General features: G+C 60.1%; 1 protein-coding gene across 2 annotated transcripts in view; it reads left to right on the top strand.

Annotated features, from left to right (window-relative positions):
• ARL6IP6 (ARF like GTPase 6 interacting protein 6) overlaps positions 1 to 6,145 on the top strand; it is a 28,057-nt gene that overhangs the window by 1,180 nt on the left and 20,732 nt on the right. For both annotated transcript variants that reach the window (XM_072122497.1, XM_072122496.1), the window contains exons 2-3: positions 369 to 731; positions 1,188 to 1,238. In XM_072122497.1, coding sequence (XP_071978598.1) covers positions 377 to 731; positions 1,188 to 1,238 — 406 coding nt within the window. In that variant the 5' untranslated portion in view covers positions 369 to 376. The remainder of the gene's footprint in view (positions 1 to 368; positions 732 to 1,187; positions 1,239 to 6,145) is intronic.

Raw genomic sequence — 6,145 nt, 5'->3', positions numbered from 1 at the left:
TGCTGAGCACAGTGCTCTGGTATCACCAGCATCTCATAGACGGTGAATGGGTGAACCTAAGCGCTGTGCTCTGCAATTGAAGGCACTTATTGAATTTAGCGCAAGGACTGATAAATCTGCTGCTTCACCCAATGGGAACCCCGCTTTCCAAATTACTTAGCAGTCGGATCCTCCGCGATCAGATTCTTATCTCCTGTTCTAACATGTTTAAAGGAATCTCCCATCACCTTCAGAACTTTCCCTTCCATCTGCCTGATATAATCTCCCTCCTGCACAGTGTAACAGCCTGTGAAGCTGCAGCATGGGGTGGGCTCTGGTACTGTGTCTCTTGTGTCCAGGCTTATGTGATGAATTCTCTGCATTGATAGGTTCCTGGATGGACGCCTCTTACGTCACCAGTGCCAGGAGGTTGAGGACCAGCCGTCGCTCTGTGGTTCCTGCCTCAGCCACGTCTCACAGTGTCACGGAGCAGGGAGCCACGCAGGAGGATCTGGTGGTGAGGAACCTGGAAAGTGACTTGTATGTGGCTTCAGCCCCCAAAACCAACAGCCTGAACCCAGAACTGTATTCAGAGCCCCAGCAGAGGGGACAGAACGGGGAGGTCCGGACACAAGTGGTGACCTCCAAGAGAGGCAAGAGATGGCCGGCCAGACTGCTGTCCATGCTGTGCTGCCTCGTGGTGGTCAGCGTCCTCGCTCTTCTCTTTGTCATCTTATACATTGTGGTGCAAGGTAATGTACGGTGCATGTATCTGTTATACAGGGGGTGGGGGGGGGCAGGTACAATGTATGGTATATACAGATAGTATATATCTGTTATACAGGGGGTGGGGGCAGGTACTATCTGTATATACCATGCAGTGTATATATCTGTTATACAGGGGGGTGGGGTGGGGGGGCAGGTACTATCTGTATATACCATGCAGTGTATATATCTGTTATACAGGGGGTGGGGGCAGGTACTATCTGTATATACCATACACTGGGGTTGGTGAGGCTGCAGTTATGCACCATGGCCACTGCAGAGTATGGGGCGCACCAGAGCAGTACCAGCCCAGATGTCTGACCCCCGGGTGCACATGGCACCTCGTATCTCGTGTAATAAGGTGCCGGCTCCTGTGCTGTTGTAGTCCCGGAGCCAGGAATGATGTGACAAGTTATGTGACATATTGTTCATCTCTTCTATAGAAATGCAGAGCGGAAAAGTCACGGAGGACGGAGTAAGAACGAGTCTCCTTGGTAAGAACAATGTAACTAAGTGAGATGTCCTGGGCTTCAGGGGTTAAATTACTCATCCCCCCCGGACCGGAGTCCAGGACTAATCTCATAATGTCAGGGCTTATTCCCACAAACGTACTGAGGTCCGATTTCTGGCCGAATATCAATCCCCTATGGTGCCTGGACACAAAGCGGTGAGCACCCCTGGTCAGGACGTGTCCTCTGCTGCTCTATGCAGAGGGGAGGGGTGAGCACCCCTGGTCAGGACATGTCCTCTGCTGCTCTATGGAGAGGGGAGGGGTGAGCACCCCTGGTCAGGACATGTCCTCTGCTGCTCTATGGAGAGGGGAGGGGTGAGCACCCCTGGTCAGGACATGTCCCTGCTCCTCTATGGAGAGGGGAGGGGTGAGCAGCCCTGGTCAGGACATGTCCTCTGCTGCTCTATGGAGAGGGGAGGGGTGAGCACCCCTGGTCAGGACATGTCCTCTGCTGCTCTATGGAGAGGGGAGGGGTGAGCACCCCTGGTCAGGACGTGTCCTCTGCTGCTCTATGCAGAGGGGAGGGGTGAGCACCCCTGGTCAGGACATGTCCTCTGCTGCTCTATGGAGAGGGGAGGGGTGAGCACCCATGGTCAGGACATGTCCTCTGCTGCTCTATGGAGAGGGGAGGGGTGAGCACCCCTGGTCAGGGCATGTCCTCTGCTGCTCTATGGAGAGGGGAGGGGTGAGCACCCCTGGTCAGGACATGTCCTCTGCTGCTCTATGGAGAGGGGAGGGGTGAGCACCCATGGTCAGGACATGTCCTCTGCTGCTCTATGGAGAGGGGAGGGGTGAGCACCCCTGGTCAGGACATGTCCTCTGCTGCTCTATGGAGAGGGGAGGGGTGAGCACCCCTGGTCAGGACATGTCCTCTGCTGCTCTATGGAGAGGGGAGGGGTGAGCACCCATGGTCAGGACATGTCCTCTGCTGCTCTATGGAGTGGGGAGGGGTGAGCACCCCTGGTCAGGACATGTCCTCTGCTGCTCTATGGAGAGGGGAGGGGTGAGCACCCCTGGTCAGGACATGTCCTCTGCTGCTCTATGGAGAGGGGAGGGGTGAGCACCCCTGGTCAGGACATGTCCTCTGCTGCTCTATGGAGAGGGGAGGGGTGAGCACCCCTGGTCAGGACATGTCCTCTGCTGCTCTATGGAGAGGGGAGGGGTGAGCAGCCCTGGACAGGGCGTGTCCTCTGCTGCTCTATGGGAGAGGGGAGGGGTGAGCACCCCTGGTCAGGACGTGTCCTCTGCTGCTCTATGGAGAGGGGAGGGGTGAGCACCCCTGGTCAGGACATGTCCTCTGCTGCTCTATGGAGAGGGGAGGGGTGAGCACCCCTGGTCAGGACATGTCCTCTGCTGCTCTATGGAGAGGGGAGGGGTGAGCACCCCTGGTCAGGACATGTCCTCTGCTGCTCTATGGAGAGGGGAGGGGTGAGCACCCCTGGTCAGGACATGTCCTCTGCTGCTCTATGGAGAGGGGAGGGGTGAGCAGCCCTGGTCAGGACATGTCCTCTGCTGCTCTATGGAGAGGGGAGGGGTGAGCAGCCCTGGTCAGGACATGTCCTCTGCTGCTCTATGGAGAGGGGAGGGGTGAGCACCCCTGGTCAGGGCATGTCCTCTGCTGCTCTATGGAGAGGGGAGGGGTGAGCACCCCTGGTCAGGACATGTCCTCTGCTGCTCTATGGAGAGGGGAGGGGTGAGCACCCCTGGTCAGGACATGTCCTCTGCTGCTCTATGGAGAGGGGAGGGGTGAGCAGCCCTGGTCAGGACATGTCCTCTGCTGCTCTATGGAGAGGGGAGGGGTGAGCACCCCTGGTCAGGACGTGTCCTCTGCTGCTCTATGGAGAGGGGAGGGGTGAGCACCCATTGTCAGGGCATGTCCTCTGCTGCTCTATGGAGAGGGGAGGGGTGAGTACCCCTGGTCAGGACATGTCCTCTGCTGCTCTATGGAGAGGGGAGGGGTGAGCAGCCCTGGTCAGGGCATGTCCTCTGCTGCTCTATGGAGAGGGGAGGGGTGAGCACCCATTGTCAGGACATGTCCTCTGCTGCTCTATGGAGAGGGGAGGAGTGAGCACCCCTGGTCAGGGCATGTCCTCTGCTGCTCTATGGAGAGGGGAGGGGTGAGCACCCCTGGTCAGGACATGTCCCTGCTCCTCTATGGAGAGGGGAGGGGTGAGCAGCCCTGGTCAGGACATGTCCTCTGCTGCTCTATGGAGAGGGGAGGGGTGAGCAGCCCTTGTCAGGACATGTCCTCTGCTGCTCTATGGAGAGGGGAGGGGTGAGCACCCCTGGTCAGGACATGTCCTCTGCTGCTCTATGGAGAGGGGAGGGGTGAGCAGCCCTGGTCAGGACATGTCCTCTGCTGCTCTATGGAGAGGGGAGGGGTGAGCACCCCTGGTCAGGGCATGTCCTCTGCTGCTCTATGGAGAGGGGAGGGGTGAGCACCCCTGGTCAGGACATGTCCTCTGCTGCTCTATGGAGAGGGGAGGGGTGAGCAGCCCTGGTCAGGGCATGTCCTCTGCTGCTCTATGGAGAGGGGAGGGGTGAGCACCCCTGGTCAGGACATGTCCTCTGCTGCTCTATGGAGAGGGGAGGGGTGAGCACCCCTGGTCAGGGCATGTCCTCTGCTGCTCTATGGAGAGGGGAGGGGTGAGCACCCCTGGTCAGGGCATGTCCTCTGCTGCTCTATGGAGAGGGGAGGGGTGAGCACCCCTGGTCAGGGCATGTCCTCTGCTGCTCTATGGAGAGGGGAGGGGTGAGCACCCCTGGTCAGGGCATGTCCTCTGCTGCTCTATGGAGAGGGGAGGGGTGAGCAGCCCTGGTCAGGGCATGTCCTCTGCTGCTCTATGGAGAGGGGAGGGGTGAGCAGCCCTGGTCAGGGCATGTCCTCTGCTGCTCTATGGAGAGGGGAGGGGTGAGCACCCCTGGTCAGGGCATGTCCTCTGCTGCTCTATGGAGAGGGGAGGGGTGAGCACCCCTGGTCAGGACATGTCCTCTGCTGCTCTATGGAGAGGGGAGGGGTGAGCACCCCTGGTCAGGACATGTCCTCTGCTGCTCTATGGAGAGGGGAGGGGTGAGCACCCCTGGTCAGGACATGTCCTCTGCTGCTCTATGGCGAGGGGAGGGGTGAGCACCCCTGGTCAGGACATGTCCTCTGCTGCTCTATGGAGAGGGGAGGGGTGAGCACCCATTGTCAGGGCATGTCCTCTGCTGCTCTATGGAGAGGGGAGGGGTGAGCACCCCTGGTCAGGGCATGTCCTCTGCTCCTCTATGGAGAGGGGAGGGGTGAGCACCCCTGGTCAGGACATGTCCTCTGCTGCTCTATGGAGAGGGGAGGGGTGAGCACCCCTGGTCAGGACATGTCCTCTGCTGCTCTATGGAGAGGGGAGGGGTGAGCACCCCTGGTCAGGACATGTCCTCTGCTGCTCTATGGAGAGGGGAGGGGTGAGCACCCCTGGTCAGGACGTGTCCTCTGCTGCTCTATGGAGAGGGGAGGGGTGAGCACCCCTGGTCAGGACGTGTCCTCTGCTGCTCTATGGAGAGGGGAGGGGTGAGCACCCCTGGTCAGGACGTGTCCTCTGCTGCTCTATGGAGAGGGGAGGGGTGAGCACCCCTGGTCAGGACGTGTCCTCTGCTGCTCTATGGAGAGGGGAGGGGTGAGCACCCCTGGTCAGGACGTGTCCTCTGCTGCTCTATGGAGAGGGGAGGGGTGAGCACCCCTGGTCAGGACGTGTCCTCTGCTGCTCTATGGAGAGGGGAGGGGTGAGCACCCCTGGTCAGGACATGTCCTCTGCTGCTCTATGGAGAGGGGAGGGGTGAGCACCCCTGGTCAGGACATGTCCTCTGCTGCTCTATGGAGAGGGGAGGGGTGAGCACCCCTGGTCAGGACATGTCCTCTGCTGCTCTATGGAGAGGGGAGGGGTGAGCACCCCTGGTCAGGACATGTCCTCTGCTGCTCTATGGAGAGGGGAGGGGTGAGCACCCCTGGTCAGGACATGTCCTCTGCTGCTCTATGGAGAGGGGAGGGGTGAGCACCCCTGGTCAGGACATGTCCTCTGCTGCTCTATGGCGAGGGGAGGGGTGAGCACCCCTGGTCAGGACATGTCCTCTGCTGCTCTATGGCGAGGGGAGGGGTGAGCACCCCTGGTCAGGACATGTCCTCTGCTGCTCTATGGAGAGGGGAGGGGTGAGCACCCCTGGTCAGGACATGTCCTCTGCTGCTCTATGGAGAGAGGAGGGGTGAGCACCCCTGGTCAGGACATGTCCTCTGCTGCTCTATGGAGAGGGGAGGGGTGAGCACCCCTGGTCAGGACATGTCCTCTGCTGCTCTATGGAGAGGGGAGGGGTGAGCACCCCTGGTCAGGACATGTCCTCTGCTGCTCTATGGAGAGGGGAGGGGTGAGCACCCCTGGTCAGGGCATGTCCTCTGCTGCTCTATGGAGAGGGGAGGGGTGAGCAGCCCTGGTCAGGACATGTCCTCTGCTGCTCTATGGAGAGGGAAGGGGTGAGCACCCCTGGTCAGGGCATGTCCTCTGCTGCTCTATGGAGAGGGAAGGGGTGAGCACCCCTGGTCAGGACGTGTCCTCTGCTGCTCTATGGAGAGGGGAGGGGTGAGCACCCCTGGTCAGGACATGTCCTCTGCTGCTCTATGGAGACGGGAGGGGTGAGCACCCCTGGTCAGGACATGTCCTCTGCTGCTCTATGGAGAGGGGAGGGGTGAGCACCCCTGGTCAGGACATGTCCTCTGCTGCTCTATGGAGAGGGGAGGGGTGAGCACCCCTGGTCAGGACATGTCCTCTGCTGCTCTATGGCGAGGGGAGGGGTGAGCACCCCTGGTCAGGACATGTCCTCTGCTGCTCTATGGCGAGGGGAGGGGTGAGCACCCCTGGTCAG

Source organism: Engystomops pustulosus, chromosome 8, assembly GCF_040894005.1.
Source record: "Engystomops pustulosus chromosome 8, aEngPut4.maternal, whole genome shotgun sequence".
Lineage (NCBI taxonomy): Eukaryota > Metazoa > Chordata > Amphibia > Anura > Leptodactylidae > Engystomops > Engystomops pustulosus.
This window is presented reverse-complemented; position numbering and strand designations above follow the sequence as displayed.